Consider the following 19,301-nt stretch of genomic DNA (forward strand, 5'->3'; position numbering starts at 1 on the left):
TGAAACTGGCTCTTCTTAAACATAGGCTATGCCTGTACCATCCTCCTACACCCCTCCCTTGCAAATAGCAGCCATGGGAAACCGAGAGAGAGATGATTATCCCTTTAAACCTAATTACTGTCCTTGGCATAGATTCAGTCTAATTCACTCTGACAAATATCTCAGTGGAGGATTTTTAACAGGACAAATATTGAAAATTAATAAGTAAGGGCGAGCTGAAAAAGCATTCCCAAGTCGATTGCCTTTGATGGGTGTATCCATCTTGCTGGACTCTTGCCTGTGGCGTGTGGGTTTCTCTGTCTAGGCTCTCAAACGCTAAGCGTGTGCGTTTTAAAGCGTGTGCGTTTTAAAGACACTTCTCCCCAACGGTGTCTGTTTTAAAGGTCATCGCTCATCTGAGAGACATACCACAGCCTTTAAAGGTTGTTCTTTTGTCCCCCTCTCTTTCTGTGACAGAAGTATCAAAAGAGCAGACATGCACCACTCTTGTGAACCCCCCCCCTGAGCCAGCCAGTGGAGAGATTACAACTTTTGATCCCCGATGTGAATTAAAATCCCAACAATGCCTCCGAGGCTATCGGCAACATCCTCAACTCCTGATAGAATCGACACCGAAACCTCTTCAGGAAACACATTGAAGAGGTTAGGCTCAGATTCAAAAAACTGCTCCTATCATCCAGATACGCCACAGCAACCCCCCCCCCCCCCCCCGCCCCCCACACACACACACACACACTTACTTACACACACACACACAAACACACACACACTTACTCACACACACATGCACACGCACACACACACACACACAATTACTCACACACACACACACACACACACACACACACACACACACATACACACACACACACACACACACACACACACACACACACACACACACACACACACACACACACACACACACACACACTCAAATACACACTACCCTATCACAGTATTTGTCTGAGTGGCTATTGTAGCCTCCATGCACTGCTGGTCTGGAATATTCACTGTTATGCTTGGCATTCAAGGTGGAGAGCCCTCTAAAAAGGTTTGGAGAACAGTGCGAGGGCACTGGAGCTTGAAACCCTTTAATAAGCTGAGCGGGCAGAAACTGCAGTCTATCTGAAATGATGCATGGACATTCCTGGTGTACTCCTCCTTTAGAGCTTGGCTGCCAACATCCTTCTCTTTTTGACTGCTCTCTCTCTCTCTCTCTCTCTCTCTCTTCATCTCTCTCTCTCTCTCTCTCTCTCTCTCTCTGTCTCTCTCTCTCTCTCTCTCTCTCTCTCTCTCTCTCTTCATCTCTCTCTCTCTCTCTCTCTCTCTCTCTTTTCATCTCTCCCCTGCTACCAGAGACAAAAGGAAAAACATTTCTCTCCACTTTTTCTGGCCCTGAGGCATCTTCCTGCATTCCTCTTGACAGTGACAGTTTCTCTTGTCACTGCTGAGTCTGAGCTCTGAAGGCCCTTTTGGCTGGGATTTGGCATGGGAGGGGATTTGACATCTTTGTGCTGTCAGACTGGGAGACACAGACTTCCCTCAGCGGGGTCATGGACACACCAGAGTTCCCCTCCAATATCCTGGTTCTGAGGGGCAGCCGGGTTCAGGGAGCATAGGCCAGAGTGTCTGTTTACATTTCAGAAGGATGTTACCACACAGCTCTCAACTCGCTCTGGCCCTCGGCTTTGGAAATGTACAGTGACTGTCATTGTCACACATCCGTGAGGGAAGTGTCACTGGAACTGTCAGGACACAGTCAAGCTTTTTCCGTCGTTTTTTAAGACACTTCAACGCTAATCCTCAACGTGTGTATGTCTAAGAAATATTCGTGGAAAATAAGCACAGAGAATTGTAATGCCAACCTCAACAGAGATGACACATTTGATGTTATTATTACATTAGGTTATGTATTACACGCTTTTCTTCGGACGTCAGCGAACCAAAGAAGAAGAACGCTAGCAAAAACAAGCTACAACAACAAAAACAAACTGACCCCACACCAATCATTCCGCCAGCAGAATGCCGTACAAGGAACAGAAACTATTTTGAGCAATTCCTTTCTGGAGCTATACACACAGCAGTGGAGCGGGGCAGTACACAGCATGTCCACTTCATCACATGGACGCTCAGGGCTCTCCCATGAGGCCGAGCAAGGAGCCGCTACTGGGGGAAAGATTGGGACGGCCCGAGGGACACTCTCTCACAAACACCACATCCAGTCTGTACTCATTTACCTTCACGTAAACAAACACAAGCAATACAGCATAGCAGTGAAGCAACAAGCAGCCCTTGGGTTCAAGATGTTCCGTACTGCGACAGAGGACTATAAGCAGAGGCTGATGATGGAGCTGATTATTTGATGGAAGTAATTTCAAAGGAGAATATCTCCTGTGACAGAGTGGTTCTAGCTAACTGTATGTCAAGGGAAATGGGCATTAAAGTGAATATGACTGAACATTAGGAGATAACTGGAGTCGAGGAGTGGCTTGTGCCGCAGCAAGCATTAAATGTGTCCTCTCCTCTCCTCTGCCCGGAGGTAATGATCTGACCCAATCGACAGAGCTGTCTGGGGAGGCGCACTGACAACAAATCCCAGCTGAGATGTTAAGGGGTGGCCCACCTACTGCCACGATTAAGATGGAAGAGACAAACAACAAAATCCAGCCGGAACTTCAAAAGGCAAGGTCAAGGACTCACACTCCGTGTGCCCTCGAGCCAATCGGAGGGAGGCAGATCCGGGCTCTCACCGGCAGGTTCTAGAATGCTCCCATATTGTTTTAAAATAGAAACTGTTCCAAGAGGGGCAGTGTTATGGTTGCACTGCAATTCAGAGTATGGCCTTTTAACACTGGCTTATTTCAGAGAGTGGCCTTTTAACACTGGCTTATTTCAGAGAATGGCCTTTTAACACTGGTTTTACAATCTGCAGGAATATGTTTTACAACCAAGGTGAAAAGTCATGGGAGAAGAACTTACATTGATGTTTGTTTTTTTTTTTTTTTTCTCAGCAAACCCCAGCATATCACAGAGCTACAGACACATAACTCATCACACAACAATTCTGAGTGGAGAGCTAGTAAATATCCGTCCCATCAAAACTGAAATATGAATTCAGAAAACAGACGTCCACTGGCAGGAGGCCTCTCTTGTGCGTGTCCTTGTGAATGGGCCATTTTCCCCCTGACTGCGTGGTGCGACTGAGGGGCCAGCGGAGCCTGAGTGAGGGCTGGGACACAGGCTGTCAGTGAGGCCTTGTCCTGCTGTCAAGCCAGCACCACACTCATCGATCACAGTCACACACCCCCCCAGGCTGGGTGTCCCATCCACCGTCGGGGGTCTATCCCAAATAAACAGCCCCTATACGGCCTGCATCTGGACACTGGGGCCTGCATTCCTCTGCCTGTGGTGACCATCTTTGAAGTTTGAAAACCCTCTCTCTCTTTCTCACCCTCTCTCTCACTTGCTTTCTCTCCTCCGGCCCGCTCGGGGAAGGTACGCTTATAGAGGAAAAGTTGAGAGAGTAAACAGCTTTTGGCCTCTTCAATAGACTCTTGTGAAGTAGATCCCAGGATTGAGCATGGCTTCGGAGAGGCCGACATGCTCGTGTTGTCTGGATATCGTTTGGTTAGGTTTGTGTATGTCAGTAATTAATTCCTTGGTCAAGATTTTGGGAATGCTACCAAAAAAAAGCAGTGTTTGCTAACTCCCGATGTTATTTAGAGTGCCCCTTTCCCACAAGATTCCCCACAGCAGATTGAGCATGGAAACAGTATTAGTGCTTTGAGGGTTTCTCCCATTTAATTAGTTTTGTTATTCTAAGTGGAACGACAGGATTTTACAAAGTCAAATATCTCTGTGGGTGTTTGCTGGGGAGTGTGGCTAAAAAAGCATATGCTGAAAATAAGCAGCAATACATCTACAAAGATATCTTAAATAAGACACACCAGAAAAGAATTCTTAAGTTAATTAAAATGTCCATATATTTCACAAAAGCAAGACAACAAAAACTTTATACTGGACTATGACTTTTGCTTGACATACTACACAGGAATCACACTACAAAATTCTAACCCCGATCACAAGCCTGATTGTTTTGAACAACTGGAGCGAATCAGCCAATCATATCGTGCCAACAATCTTTAGTGTGAAAGGGAAGAAGATTTGCAATTTCCGCAACCCCTGTGGATTTCCAGTCGCCCAATAAAGTCAAATAAGCTTGAAATGATCGGCCGCCTGGAGTCATGTGTCTCATAGGATGAGACAGTGATCAACTCAATCAAACGACTGGCCTTGGAAAAAGAGGATGTTCCCTATTGTATTATACACAATGACCTTTCACACACATTACAGGTAGATCATTAGGTCACGGTTTTTTAATCAGTTTTTAATCAGTTTTGCAGAAACTCACCTTGACAATATGAAATTTGTCCATATAGCTAATATGACCACTGAGACCCAAAATTTACAGTTATGTATGTGATGCAAGAAAAAATACTCTCGGATATGTTCACTCATTCTAATCTGCAAGTGGAAAACGTCCGATCTTTAGACTTTATGACGGAAAATGCTTTGGTCTAAAATATTTGTTGGAAAAACGTCAAGAGAAAATACACAAGGAGAGAATGTCCGCACACTTAAACTGATAGAAAAACCAAACGCAGTCAGTCCTCAGTGGTCCTTTAATGGCTTCCATCTGGGACCTGACCCCAGTTTATGAACGATAACTCCATCGTGAAAGGCCCGGAGCAAATCTAAAAATGACAGTGCTCTCAAGAACAAAGTCAGCAAGCTGATGGGTGAGTGGGCATTTTGTTCCCGAAAAGGTGTCAACCACTTTCCACACAAAGAAATGCGAAATAAAAATATCCGTGCCGTCAGATCCCCAGGACACAGGCCCGTGCGTGACTCATGCAAGCAGGGCTCCAACAGACTGGAAATTGCATGTGAGAGTGTAGTGACTAAGAGATGAATCAAGCCCAAGAATGGTGGCGTTACTCAGCCATGGCACACAAAATTCTCCCTCACCCCTCACTATGCCTCCTCCATGATTGGGGCTAAATGCCAGCCAACACAACACTCATGGGTCAGTGGCTGAGACTGGCCAAGTGCTGAGTTCCTATGACAGAGGGAGGAGATAGAGGGAAAGGAGAGCGAGAGAAAGAGTGAGAGTGAGAGGCAGCATCAGACCGCCTACAGAAAAAACTCCTATCCAGTTCTACACGCAGTCTGAGGGGAAAAGCGGGTAACTTCTGAAGCAACTTCTTTTCTCTTTCTTTTTTTCCCTCCCCCTCCTTCCTCTCGTGCTCCTTTAGTGGGTCAGACATACTGTCGTTTTAAATTATGGCACACTACAACACACTAGCCTTTTTGTTCCAGAAGGGGAAGACATCAAGGACATGCTCCTCAAATCTGCTCGTGAAAAAGAACTTCAGTGTTTGGGCGCACAAACAAACAGGTGAGACAGGAACATGTCGTCATGGTGATAATTATCCAACTGGAGACTGCCACGTGTGTGTGTGCGGAGCGATCCATCCAAGAAACAGACACCCTTTCCATCTAGAGCGCATGTGTCTTAATCTGGCCCGCCAGCTCCTCAGCATGTTGCAAAAAAGTTCCATTGATTTGAATGAGCAATGGTGAAACTTCATTTGGCTCGCCTAATTTTCCCTCAGGATTAATAAAGTATCCATTTATCTCCTATTAATCTATATATCAGAGGTCGTCGTGCCACGGCCGCTGGTATGTCGAACGCACCACAAATACTGAAAGTCGCACAATGCACTGTCCCCCGCGTTGGTAGCATACGTCAATCTAGGCCTGAAGCGCGAGTGCTTGCCCCACTGTCTGTCCCTCGACTTTGACCCATTTTTTTTTATTTCGGCCCTCTGTGTATTTGAGTTTGACACCCCCTGATAGAGGGTGATAGAAGTCTAGACTCAAAACATTCCTCTTTAGTGATTCCTGTATGTTGGAATAATGCTTCTAGCTCCTTCACCTTAGCGTTCGCTCCAAGGCGAGCTCGGGGAGGACAGAAACCTCCCGTGGAGCAAGAAAGCTCGCTTGATCTTGATTTTCAGTATGAATATGGACCGTGAAAGCAGGGCCTCCCGATCCTTCTGGCTTTTTGGGTTTTCAAGCAGCATGTGTCAGAAAGTTTACCGCAGGGATAACTGGCTTGTGGCGGCTAAGCGTTCATAGCGGCGGCGCTTTCTGATCCTTCGATGAAGGCTCTTACTATCACCGTGAAGCAGAATTCACCAAGTTTTGGATTGTTCACCCACTAATAAGGAACGTGAGCTGGGTTCAGACCATCGTGAGACAGGTTAGTTTTACCCTACTGATGATGTGTTGTTGCAATGGTAATCCTGCTCAGTACGAGAGGAACCGCAGGTTCAGACATTTATTTTGTGCACTTGGCTGAGGAGCCACTGGTGCGAACCATCTGCGAGATTATGACTGTACGCCTTTAAGCCAGAATCCCTCCCGTAGCATCCCTGGACGTAGCAACACCCATGCGCCTAAGTGCTTCGGTTGGTCTGGAGTAGCCGGGGCTCTCAGTCCCGGTGAGCAGAGCCGTTCGTGACTGGGTCAGGGTGCGGCCAGAAAAGCGCAGCACCTCTCCTGACAATACACTGCATGTTCGTGAAGAACCTGGTACTAAATCACTCGTAGATAACCTGAAGAGTGGCTGCTCTTAGTGGGCTCTGTAAAGCGCCTTGAGGCAAATGTTATGAGCGCTATATAAATAGAGAACATTTAATTTGATTCAATTTAATATAATTGAATGCAGAGCATAGGCAGTACTACGTATTCCACGGTGGACATTTCTCATGGTTTGAGAGAGCTGACGGGTCCCAATCAGTGTTTGGTGTGACATAGACCTGGACACATGGTCAGTAACTGTGTGCCTGAGAGTAGTGAGTAAATCATTGAGACAGAGGGACCTAGATAGAGATGAACTGAAATCACACAACATGTGATGTACCTCTTTTGATCCCCAATCAGAATCATCACGTTCAACCAGACAGAATGAGTCAGAGCATTCACGCCACCTCACAGAGAGGCAGAGCCAAAGGACACTGCTCTCCACAGAACAAACAGGAGCTCTTGTGTTGTTTTCCTGTGACTCAAACCTCAGCTTACTACAGTTAAGGAACAAAATTCTGACTAAATGAAAACATGTCAGGATGAACGCACAGCAAATGTTCATGTTTTGAGCCAAGGAACAGGGCTCAGAAGATGTGAAGCATCATTTTGATTATAGTCAGCCAGTTAATTGTGTCTGCACAAACTAACCTAACTATGCGTTCTTAAGGGAGCTACAGCCTTGGAAATCAAGAGTTAGGAAATTAATGAGCGGTCCTGTGCGGCCCCGAACAAACCACCACGGGCACACAACCCCCCGCCCTGCTGAGCTGCACGCTATATTACTAACTTCAGAGTTATTATCTCAACTGGGTTTCCCCAAAGCCAGAAAAGAGTGGAAAAAAACTCAACTTTATTGACAGACTCTCTGCTGCATTCACTTTTTCTCAAATACAAAGGGTCTCTCGACTGTATTTTCATCTGTTTTCCACTAGACAAAGCACTATCAAAACAACAACCATATGAGAAACAGAACGTCTCAGAACGTTCTCACAGAGAAGCAGGGGCCAATGCAGACCCTAAACCTGGGCAGTTGGGACTGCAGTCATGAGAAGAGGCATCATATTAGCCTATCAGCTCTCAAGTGTCTCCAAAAACACAAATTCTATGTGTCAGTCTGTATTAAACCTAGCCTTCACTCAAGCAGTTTTCATAGCAGAAGTATTTAGTGGCTTGTTAAACTGACCCATTGCACTTTCCTCATTGGCATTAATAAGATCTGATAACTAATCAGGGATAGCAGGCGCAGGGATTGTATATCCTGGTAAATCCTGCAGGAATGTAAACCATTGGGGGGCTCTCAAAGGAGATCCGTGGCAGCTGTGAACATGGGAAGGCCAGCAAACAGACAGACATCCGGCTCGTTTAGGCTTTTTTATTTGTTGTGTTAAGATCAAATTATGGTTTAAGGAATTTCACATAGATTGCAGATTGTTCACCTGCTTCACTCTGTTACGATGATAGATAAAGCCTTTCTATGAGCCGAGAGGCTTTCATTGAGAGCGCTGGTGTCAAACACACAGTTAGTCTAAAAAAGCCCGGGAGAAGGGAGGGTTCAAGATCACTCTGAGGTAAGTTCTCTCTTGTTGTGCTGGCCCAGTTGGACTCCTGGGCCTCCTCAAACACACAGTTAGTCTAAAAGCACGGGAGAATGCAGAGTTCAAGATCACTCTGCAGTAAGTTCTCTCTTGTTGTGCTGGCCCAGTTGGACTCCTGCTGGAAACATTGACTAATATACAATCCAGTTAAGGCTTACCTCCTCCTGATCCTACCATTTTTACTCAGGCAGAAGGACCTAATTAATGTGACCTTCAATTTATCTCTGCGAATCTTTAGTCTTTATTGGGTTTTCTACCTGCTAAATCAGCTCTCAGCTAAGCACTGCTGTGCATAATGAGATACCCCATGTTTTATCCACCTTCTAACGCAGAGCATATGTCTCCGCAGAGGAACATTCAGGCTGTTCGTAAGTTTTACACAAGAATATAAATATGTTTGTATACACACAAGTACACACACTTACACACCCACACAATTACACCAACACACGCAGGCGCCTGCACCGAGCACACACACATGCACGTCCACACACAAGCGTGCACACACACACCCACACACACACACACACACACACACACACAAACACACACACACAAACAAAGCTGTTTTGCATTCTTCTGAAGTGCCATGTCCTCTGTTCCTTTCAAATAACCTTCCACTGCCAGCCAATAAATGGTGAGAATTTAAGATACTCTTCCACGTACCAAACACACCGCTTGGTGTCTTCAAACCCAGCCCCTCCAGACCCCGGCATGCCAAGTATGAGTAATTTAGGCTCACATAGTGCATACATGCTGACAACATCAAGCGGGAAACAGTATGTGTCTCTGCCCCATGAAATATTCACAAGAGGCACTCAGCCTCCCCAACACAGCAGTGTCAGAGCCCACCATGACATAGATTAACAACCAAAGTGACAAAAGTGGATTTGCGCAGCACACCTCCGAATGCGTCTGAAAGTCTTAATCTCCACTGCAGTGATCAATCTGTTAACACAGCGAGGCTGCGTCGGCGATCTCTCAAGACAGGCCCTTCCTTTATGCACTTGCAGGCTTTGGAAGTGAAGGTGCAGCTGTCCTGTGCTAGTAACATAAGCCCTTATTAGCCTCCATTAGCCTCCCCCGAAACTAATAAGAGATTGTCAAATACATCCAAACTTTCACACAACTCAAACACAAACATGCTAACACAGGGATGCTAAGCAAAGCTAAGGCTGGTTGGTCTTTTGGGCAGTTTGTCTCAGTCATCTTTCTGACAGGGTAAATCTTGATGATGGGGCTACACTTTAACCCCCTGATTGACTCAGTCTTTCAATCAACCAGTCGCTAAATATGTCAGCCTCCATTTTGTCTCCATGGCATTAATGTGCACTTGAAACAAAAGACTCGCTTATATATGAGTACGGATGCCAAATATGCCACAACTCTCACTTCAGATTGATAAATTGCATAAGCCAGTCACCTTCCATGCCAACAATCCCGTTTGTTTCAAGCCAAACCACACGACGAAAAAAATAGTCTGGAAAAATGCATGACCATGCGGGGCTGTTTGAAATGTACGGCCAGCCCCAGGGTTCAGCATTTGTATTCCGTTTCAGTCAAAGACACATTTTGGCTGAATTCACATTTTAATCCACCCGTACTGCAAGAGGGGAGAGGGCAAAAAGTTACATATATTTGATGTAAAGTGCTTCTGATACAGACACATACCTTGGTAACTGTGCATTCTTAAAAGTGCATACACAGCATTGTGTGAGTTTGGGAAGTCCATTTCAGAAAATGTATCTTTGTGTATCGGAGATGGTCTCTCTGTGTGCATTTGGCATTCCCCATCATGTTGACACAATTCCTACTACAACTTATTTACTTTCATTCATGAATGCGCATATTTAATCTATTTCAGGCTACTTTTTGAAGGCCAATGGCACCAGTCAGTGACTAGTACTGTCACTGTTCTGACAGAAAATCTCTCGTTCCACATCCATTCTCTACCACATCTGAGGTCATTGTATCTCTATGACCCATCTGTTATGACCCAGTTACCAGCATGCAACAGTAACATACCACTCAATACCGCTCACTCTTTAGACCATTTGCTTTCCCAGCTCCTCATCTCTGAATCGCTAAGCGCTCGATATATGTTAATGGAGCCAAGAGTATGGTTATTGTTACCGAACAGCGCATTTCATTTCATATACATTTCTTGATCCAAACCAGCCATTCTTGCAGCTGTTCCGCATGAACGTTGCGCAGCCAACTCTGTGGCCCTACTGCAAGGCACTTCTATTCATGGTAAAGGGCTGCCGCCCCATCAGAGATACGCTCGCATTCACAAAAATGTACTTCAGAACTCAATACAACATTCTAAAATCCCCAAACATCTCCTGAGCAAGTCGGAGTGGAGTGAGGGGACACTGAACACTTTATGAGCTGTGGTGATCTCTCCTGGGAAAAGGCTTAGCTCAAATAATACTCTCTCTGAAAGCCAGCTGCCAGCCAATTTATTATCAGTCCTCTGAACCACTCCTCTACTCCTCTCTCAACCTCAGACGCACACACACACACACACACACACACACACACACACACTAGTCAAACATATATTTCACACACTAAAACAGCAAAAATAAATCAGCTGGCCCAAACCCCGAATTTTACATTTCTGTTTTCACATTCTTTTCAAAGGCACAAGGGACAAAAGACATCCAGGATGTCAAGCTGTTTTAGCGGACAGACCCAGAACAGGCAAAGCTGAAGCCCAGATTGCTGAAACAGCTACCTTGTCAACCTTCCAAAAGAACAGAAGCCTTACACAAATACAAAGTCACAGACTAAAACTCTTATCCGGCAAAAGAGTTAAAACTCATACTCTGCCATCGGCTGTCCCTCATACAGCCCAAAGCACTCATTCAGTCCAGTCAGCCACCCCCCGTAGTCATCCTTGCCCTGCACACGTACACACAAGGACAATTACACGCACTACAATCATTTCTTTAAGATCTTGTATACAACTAAAATAGTCCAATCTGGGGTCTGTTGAAGTCATCACAGATCATGACACAATATCTCTGTATCTCAGCCCTTATCAAGGTAGCTACTTCTTTTTTAAATAAAGTGACAAATTAAAATACACATATCTACTATGAACACAGCTTTGAATAGTTGCACATATTGAACCGATCATAAAGATAAACAACAACAACAACAACAACACCAACAACACCACAGCAGGGTGAGATGCTGAACATTTAGACTTTTCTCATGAAGATGGTGATAAAAGGAGAAAATGATCTGTGAAATGAAAAGAGAGAGAAACAGAGCAAATAGCAATTCAAATAGGGAGAGGCGCACGGAGAAACAGAGAGTTATAGGCAAGGACAGAGAAATGGCAAGAGAGAAGGAAAATGAAATAGCGAAGGAAAAAGTAAAATAAAGTTATTGTAGGTAAACAAAAAAAGACATAGGGAGAGATGAAATAAGAAATTGAAAGTGTGTGTGCGTGAGAAAGAGAGAGAGAGAGCGAGAGAGAAAGAAAGATAAGCATTAAAAACATTCTGGCTATACCTTGGCAGGCTGTCCCCCGCTCCTCAAAGCCTATGTTACACAGGCATTTCCCAATGGGCACCAGCCACTCCCCGTCGGTACTGCAGTACATTTTGGGCGGTTCCTCCTCTCGCGAGTTGTTCACACACGAGCCCCTCACCTCCACCAAAGATTGGGAGTCCATGGGCACGGTGTCAGGAAACATAGCCAGATTCCTAACCATGAAAGGGCATTTCTTAAAGTACACACGCACTGAAACCAGTGCAACACAAGCCCCCACATCCTGGAAGGCCAGATAAAAGCCCTTCCTGGTGATGGGGCCCACCTCCCGCACCTCAGTGTTCAGTTTGAGGATGCGGTCTCCGAGGTCCATCTGAGTGAAGCTCTCGTCGGCCGCGATGGTGTCGATCTTGGAAAACTGGTGCTCCCGGAATTTGGAGCCCTGGTCCTCGTCCGTTTCCAGATAATGGAGGTTGAAGGTTTCCTTGCAGGTGCCAAGGACCATGGGGATGCTGTTGCAATCTCTGAGGGTGAACTTGAGCTCCACATAGATTTTTTGCGCAGAGTTGCGCGGAATCCAGTTGGTCCTCAGCCAGTTGTTTTGGCTGTACTCCATGACGTTACATACTTGGAAGGTGCGTATCGGTGTATAGTGCTCATCAACACCACTGATCTCTTCCCACTGAGAACAGAAGAGAAGAGAAGAGCAGAGAGTGAATCCACATGACTAACAACACACAACAACACAATTCAGGACTGACCGCAGTGAACGAAAGGAAATAAGGAGATAAAGAGAGAGGCAAAGGGTCAAAGTTTTGTGAGAAACAACTTTAAAAGGTCACTTGAAAAATTCGTTGAGGTCTCATGATATTCATTTTAAAAACACTCGCCCTCTTCTCACTTTTAATATTTTCTGAATAAGTGAGAAATGTCTTGAAGTAATGAAGTTGACAACATCTTTTCAGTCTGTATTTTGTTGAGTAATAAAACCTTAAGATCCATTTTTAAAGCACATCACAGGTCCTAAGAAGAAATACACTTAAGCTGAAAGAGAAATCTAGCAAGAGAGACGTGATCAATATCTGATTCCCTCCTTTCATTCTGGCCAAATCTGTAGTTTACAAAATGTAAGTTAATGAGTTATCATTATCGGTAAATCCTGAAGGCGAGAGAAAGAGAGAGAGAGAGAGAGAGAGAGAGAGAGAGAGAGACATGCCAAGAAAAATGGACACACCTAAAAAGTACAGAAATTTGATTATTCATTGTAATATACAGCCGCGGAAAAAATTAAGAGACCACTTCAAAATGATCAGTTTCTCTGGTTTTACTCTTTATTGGTATGTGTTAAAGTAAAATGTACATTTTAGTTTTATTCTATAACCTACTGGCAACATTCCTACCAAATTTCAAATAAAAATATTGTCATTTAGATCATTTATTTGCAGAAAAATGACAATTGGTCAAAATAGCAAAAATGATGCAGTGTCTTCAGATCTCGAATAATGCAAAGAAAACAAGCTCATATTCATTTTTAAACTACACAATACTAATGCTTACACTTAGGAAGAGTTCAGAAATCAATATTTGGTGGAATAACCTTGATTTAAAATCACAACTTTCATGTGTCTTGGCATGCTCTCCACCAGTCTTTCACATTGCCGTTGGGTGACTTTATGCTACTCCTGGCGCAAGAATTCAAGCAGCTCGGCTTCTTTTCATGGCTTGTGACCATCCATCTTCCTCTTGATCACATTTCAGAGGTTTTTTATGGGATTCAGGTCTCGAAATTGGGCTGGCCATGACAGGGTCCTGATCTGGTGGTACTCCATCCACACCTTTACTGGCCTGGCTGTGTGGCATGGAGCATTGCCCTGCTAAAAAAAACACTTCTCAGAGTTGGGGAACATTGTCAGAGCAAAAGGAAGCAAGTTTTTCTTCCGGGACAACGTTGTACTTTGCCTGGCTGAGGTTTGTAAAAGACCATAAGGATTGAAAAAAGCGGACTGGAGGGTCTTCTAGTTCGTCTTCTCTGATGAGTCCAATTTTCAGCTTTGCCCAACACATGGTCGTCTGATGGTTAGACGGAGACCTGGAGAGGCCTACAAGCCAGAGAGTCTTGCACCTACTGTGAAATCGGACTCATCAGAGAAGACGAACTTAGAAGAACCTCCAGTCCGCTTTTTCAATCCTTATGGTCTTTTACAAACCTCAGCCAGGCAAAGTACAACGTTGTCCCGGAAGAAAAACTTGCTTCCTTTTGCTCTGACAATGTTCCCCAACTCTGAGAAGTGTTTTTTCCAGCAGGGCAATGCTCCATGCCACACAGCCAGGCCAGTAAAGGTGTGGATGGAGTACCACCAGATCAGGACCCTGTCATGGCCAGCCCAATTTTCGAGACCTGAATCCCATAAAAAACCTCTGAAATGTGATCAAGAGGAAGATGGATGGTCACAAGCCATGAAAAGAAGCCGAGCTGCTTGAATTCTTGCGCCAGGAGTAGCATAAAGTCACCCAACGGCAATGTGAAAGACTGGTGGAGAGCATGCCAAGACACATGAAAGTTGTGATTTTAAATCAAGGTTATTCCACCAAATATTGATTTCTGAACTCTTCCTAAGTGTAAGCATTAGTATTGTGTAGTTTAAAAATGAATATGAGCTTGTTTTCTTTGCATTATTCGAGATCTGAAGACACTGCATCATTTTTGCTATTTTGACCAATTGTCATTTTTCTGCAAATAAATGATCTAAATGACAATATTTTTATTTGAAATTTGGTAGGAATGTTGCCAGTAGGTTATAGAATAAAACTAAAATGTACATTTTACTTTAACACATACCAATAAATAGTAAAACCAGAGAAACTGATAATTTTGAAGTGGTCTCTTAATTTTTTCCGCGGCTGTATATCTTCAAATCAATTTTCCCTGGGCCGACCATCATAATTAATGTTGTATAAAATAAACGATACATAAATAAATGTCTCTACTGTAAGAAAAGCTTGAGTTATGATGATGTGAAGGCCGAGTGTTTTGTCATCCACAGCGTCCGAGTCACATTGCACCGGGGCCAGACTCATGAAGCTTTCAGGCTTAACGTATACAGAGTGATAATAAATGATGAACCGAGCGGCTGTGTTTTCTATTACAATAATAGAGAAAGTGTCTGGCTCCCCCTCACCCCATGGTTTATAAAAGCCTTTAGTTGAGTGAAACAGTCCCTCTTAAGTGGCTGGGCCGAGTCCATTACCACACGGGGCAAGTGTGCCCCTAGCCCGAGGAATGGGGGCGTTTATATTTCACTTGTGGCATCAGTAAATGAAACACCCCAGACAGAATAGGACTATTTGGGTTTTTTCCTCTTTGAAATGTGTTTGCTTTGAATTTCTTGTTCTTTTCTGTTTTTTTTTTCTTCTTTACAGCTGTGGGCTTTCATTTCATATAAATGCGAAAGAATTTGATTTCTTCATAATGCAATTATCATTGGTGGCTAAACAGGATACATATATTAAATGATTCCAGGCCCCTGGGGGTTTTCATATTTGTCATGTCCCGGCCTTTCGTCACTCACTTTCATGTGCCATACTTCAAAACTAGATTTTTCCTCAGGCCCTATCCATTTCAGGGAACCGCTCGCATTTTGTTGGAAGGAATATTCACCAAAATTCCTCCACTAATTTTCTAGTATGGAGCCAGGTATTCATTTTATCTGCAGCAGGGATCCATATGGAGGCCTAATTAGGGTGTCGGTAGGATTGTGTTTGGCTGCTGCCGTCTCATACACTAGAAAGGTTTGGGAGTGGTCCCAATGACCCAACACTAATATCAGCCATGACTAAAGTGGCGAACACAAGCCTGATGTGTTGTCACCATTAGGATCTGATGTAAATTTGTTGATGTGTATGAGTTATTTTCTCCACACTGGAAAATCCATGTCAAAATGGAGTAAATCACATAAAAACCTCAAGTGATGATTTTTCTATATTATTGTCCTAGTATGAGGTACTTGCCAGCTTGGTTTCCAAGAGAAGCTGATGTGGCAAATGAAATCCAGGTGTACTAGCAGCAGTGTGTGATCATATTGCAGAGAATGACTGGACTTTAGCCACTACTGCCAAAATAAATGTAATGTCATATATGGATGTATATGGACACTGGAGACTACAGTATTGCATGAGCTGTCCTGTGCCATATATGACATCATTATAGCCCATCCCTCAACCTTTACTCCCTCCTAGAAAAAAATAGTCTTTTGCATTAAGGAGGAAACAGTAGGCTTAGCTTCATAGAGTAGTCTTTCTCTAGATTTGACTTATAATCAAGACAATTTTCATTGACTACTGACAAAGTCCTGAAACAATGAAGAACTGAACATTATGTCTATATTTCTCAAACAGAAAGAGAAGTGTCATCTCTCCGTTCTGTAATTGAACACTCTTCAGTGTGACTGAGTTTGAGTTTATTATTTATTTTATAGATCATTTTACAATTGTAATCCTCTTTAAGCGACACACAGAGCAGAGCGACATGGAAATCAGCAGTTGGCCCATTTGGCAAGGGCCTGGTTGACCAACCCCCTGCGCACTCTCACTGTGTGACTGGCCAAATAGCAAATACTTTCAACAAATAGATTGCCTGGCACGGCTGGACAAAGTCAAGGAGAGCTTATGTTTCACAGAGATATGTAATAAAATTATAATCCACCCCGCTCTCATATTACAATTGAACTGTGTTAGTTAGAGAAGACTGACATTTACTGTGGCCTTTTTTTGCTGGTGTCGCACACACAACTCCGGGATACATATACGCATACAGACACGTTACACTTCATCTAATCTTTTTCTATAGGTCGCTGTCTTTTGAGTTCAGACTCAATTACGGATCTTGTTCTTTGAACTCTATTATGTAGCTTTAGACAGGGTTTCCACCCAGGACATTTGTGGATTATTATTTAGCAGGCACGCATATGTAGGCACACAGAAAGAAAATGGCATACTGGGATGTGGAGGTGTACCCTGGAAAACAAGTTAAGTTGTGAGCATAAACCCCTGGCCAAGTTCACTCTCACTCTAATTGATATATAACGACATTCAGACATCTCAAACAGCAGTCAGAGAGGTCTGGGTCACACCTGTGAACAAGGTCAAAGTTCAAGTCTCAAGTGACCCGACTCCATATAGCTAAACTCCAGATTTATACTGTGTTGTTTTAACAGTCATATTTTTGTCTTTATTCTTTTTTTTTATCTGTTTTACAAATGTATTTGTTCAGAATATTTTCAAAACATACGGTCAAAATGAATCTTAGACACTGGTCAGTACTAACATCACACAAGAAAAAATAAATAACATTTTCGTCAGTTATTTTCGTTTCTATTTAGAGAGCTAATTATTGAATGTAGGGGTCCGTGGACAGAAAGAATCCAGAGGCCTTTGACTTTCCTCCAGACAAATGGCCCTGTGTAGCACAGAGTTCCCACCCCATTACCAGGCCCTCTAGAACTAACAAGTGCCTCTCCAGATAAGATTTCCTGCGCTGGGTCACCGTGACAACTGTAGCATATCTGTCAATGGCTTTTCATCACAGTTTTTATGACAGCAAGACCATAACACACTGGCCCAACTTCCACTCACCCCTCTCTACTCACACACTGGGCATTGATCTATGATTATGGTGGGTGGTTTCTTTACACTTTTGTACAGTTGGAGACCTTTCAGTTTTCAATTTGGAAATTTAAACATGTAATAATCATCGCTCCGGATCTATGATCATTGTACTGCATAAATTCTAAAGAGAAATACAATATTTTCTGTTCCCTGCCTAATTTGTCTCACTGTATCAAACTTCAGTGTTCAGGCAGGATATTTTGGAACACCCAGTTTCTAACTGCTTCCAGCAGATCATAGAATTTCTCATTATTTCAAACTTTGTATAAAAAGGAAAGGAAACAGTTTTCTCTTTCTACTGAGAGCCCTGTGAACCAGTGAACAAAGAGGAATGTCTTCTGGTCTGGAGTTAAGGCAACACTCATATCAAGTCATCTACCTCCAAAAGGCCAAATGTGTTCAATCAATTCACATTTTTCAGCATGACATTAGCTTGCAGATTTCTTGTCAGTTGCCCAAGAGTTCCTCTGCAGTTTTAGCCGTTCACTGGGAAAAATGTCCTCTTCTTTTTATTAAATGATGTGAAATGGACTTAAGCCCCTAGCAGAGGCGAAGAGCCTGAGACAAACAGCTAGCCTAGCCTGGCGCACAGTCATCAAGGTGGGGCGGTTGCATTAGCATTCTTGACGCATCCTGATGATGAAGTGTTCCTAAATTCCTAATCTGGAATTACTAATCAAGCTCCACAATCTACATCCTCCCAGACTCTGGCGGTAAGCGGCAGTCCCGCGGAAATGACTTCGACCTCCAGCTCAGCAGCAGCAGGAGAGGAGGCACCGGCTGATGTGATAGTTCAGACGGACGATGGGTAATCATGGAGCCAACACACAGTAATCCAGTTGCTGGGGGGAGTAATGAATCCCAGACCGAAGCTCTGATGCAATTTGGGGAGGCCATAATAAACAGGGTGGTGTGTTTGAAGCGCTGTCTGCACAGGACGGATTTAAATGTGCTGCACTTTATCGGAGCAGGCGGGTACACGCAGAGGGAGCGGCCCGATGGACTTAGCTCTTAATTTGCTTTAACCGGAGCGATATGTGCTTACCGCCGCAGAAGGCAAGAAACACCATCCCTTAGTGTCAGCAGTGTACAGCTACATTATTAGAAATCACTTTTGAGGGCATGCTTTTTCAGGGGCAAATGCTTATTGGTCTGAAATCAGTTAGGAAAAAGGCGTAAGAAATTACACACAATTCACCTTGGGTATTTGATCTTCCCCTCACTCTTTCAGCAGTTTTAACAATGGGAGTTTTGACATTTAGAGGCCATTGCTTTTCGGCTTAATGGGATTCTTTATTCATGTTGAACTCACTTTCTTTGGATCCGTGGAGCATTTTATCTGACAGTGACAGCTATTCAAGCTTCCAGTCTGTGATATACTTTAAAGTACAAGCAAAGGTAAGCATTATCCATTAAGCTCAGGCCCAACAGTTCTTTCTCTGATTTTCTCTTTCTGTCTCTCTTTTTCTCTCTCTCTCTCTCTCTCTCCCTCTCTTTCTCTCTGTAACCTCTATATTTTACAATGCCAACTATAAAAAGAGCAAAGGGAAACCAGGTTTGGCAGCTTTATGGAACAAATTACTGGATTACCTTCAGCAACTGCCAACAAGTCATTTTAACACTTAATAAAGTTTAGAAAAAGGTTTAATTTGAGAAACCCAAGGGGCTAGTACTTTCATTGTTGAATAAATAAACATGGTCATTACCGGAAGTTATGACCTTAGGTCTTGGACAACAAAGATAAATTAGTCAAGAGACTTGTTACTGTACATGCCTTCAGGGAGTATTTCTTGCTGTTTTGTTCAGTTCTTCTACTGCATGATTTGCAAATGCTTCTATTACATGGACTTTTGTAGCACAAAGAGTAATTTGAACACCCTTCCA

General features: G+C 43.7%; 1 protein-coding gene across 2 annotated transcripts in view; it reads right to left on the reverse strand.

Annotated features, from left to right (window-relative positions):
* epha3 (eph receptor A3) overlaps positions 1–19,301 on the reverse strand; it is a 95,068-nt gene that overhangs the window by 66,479 nt on the left and 9,288 nt on the right. For both annotated transcript variants that reach the window (XM_080839124.1, XM_080839125.1), the window contains exon 3: positions 11,775–12,435. In XM_080839124.1, coding sequence (XP_080695250.1) covers positions 11,775–12,435 — 661 coding nt within the window. The remainder of the gene's footprint in view (positions 1–11,774; positions 12,436–19,301) is intronic.

The sequence above is a fragment of the Sprattus sprattus genome (assembly GCF_963457725.1).
Source record: "Sprattus sprattus genome assembly, chromosome: 5".
NCBI lineage: Eukaryota > Metazoa > Chordata > Actinopteri > Clupeiformes > Clupeidae > Sprattus > Sprattus sprattus.